General features: G+C 34.1%; 1 protein-coding gene across 1 annotated transcript; it reads left to right on the top strand.

Moving 5' to 3' along the window:
• On the top strand, window positions 1–791 carry LOC109230046. The gene is made up of 2 exons (XM_019395582.1): window positions 1–213; window positions 363–791. Exons 1-2 carry the CDS (start codon window positions 1–3, stop codon window positions 789–791), a joined length of 642 nt encoding a protein of 213 aa, XP_019251127.1.

Genomic DNA, 1179 nt, shown 5'->3' with positions numbered 1-1179 from the left:
ATGACCATGACATCGAATATTGCGGAATCAATAAATGCAGCAAACAAGTATGCAAGAGACCTCCCAGTTGTGAATTTGCTTGACTTTATGACAACATTGATTCAAAAATGGAATTACACAAATCGGAAGGATGCAGTGGAATCATTTATGAAGATTGGTGCAAAGTATGAAAAAATATTGGCAGATAATACTATCTTATCACAGATGATGACGGTATGCATTTTCAAAATCATAAAAACACTGCATGTACTGTATTTTTACTTTTTTACCTTAGTGATTTCACTAAACGACTGAATATTGTTATTTAAAAAATACTATTACTTCATATAGCTAATGACTTTTCTTAATTAAAATTATACTAGGTGTTGCCATCAACTGAATTCTTACATTTAGTAATTGATGGCCAAACAAGAAATGTAGTGCGCCTACATGAAAGAAACTGCACTTGTGGGAGGTTTCAGCTAGACGATATTCCATGTCCACATGCAATCGCAGTTATACAAAAATTCCATATGGATTCATACAAGTATTGCTCGGATTACTACAGCATAGACTACTTGCTGAAAACATATGAGATACCAGTAAATCCATTGCCTGATGAAACAACGTGGCAAATTCCAAAACATGTCTCTTCGCAGGTGGTACTGCCACCAAAAGGACAAATCAAACCAGGAAGACCTAAAAAGAAGAGAGGCACAGGAGGCTGGGAAGGAAATACAGTTACATGTGCACTATGCGGGAGAAAAGGACACAACCGGAGAACATGCCGAAATATTCCAAAGAGAGATTGATATAACGATTCAATGTTTTTATAGAACTCATATATCGTAGAATCATAGCATTTGAATTGCAAAGAAATAAAATGCATTTCTTGCATTAGACATATATTTGGTATGATGATTCTTTGCGAAATTACTTCTTGGCAACAAATTTATATGGCTACTTGTATTTTCAATAAGAATCTGTTTATTTTCTATTTTAGTATATACAAGTGGGATGCATTTACATCTAGTTGCTGCAGGAAAAAAGATGCTAAAATATATATGTGATACCCAAGTGGTATATCTGTATATCTTATTAGTATCAAAATATGTGCAGAAATAGAAGTGGTGCTGCAAATGCAACATTTGTACATACTTTGTTAACAAATGGGCACGCTTTGCAACTCATGTCTGTATT

The sequence above is a fragment of the Nicotiana attenuata genome, chromosome 7 (assembly GCF_001879085.1).
Source record: "Nicotiana attenuata strain UT chromosome 7, NIATTr2, whole genome shotgun sequence".
In the NCBI taxonomy this organism is placed as follows: Eukaryota; Viridiplantae; Streptophyta; class Magnoliopsida; order Solanales; family Solanaceae; genus Nicotiana; species Nicotiana attenuata.
This window is presented reverse-complemented; position numbering and strand designations above follow the sequence as displayed.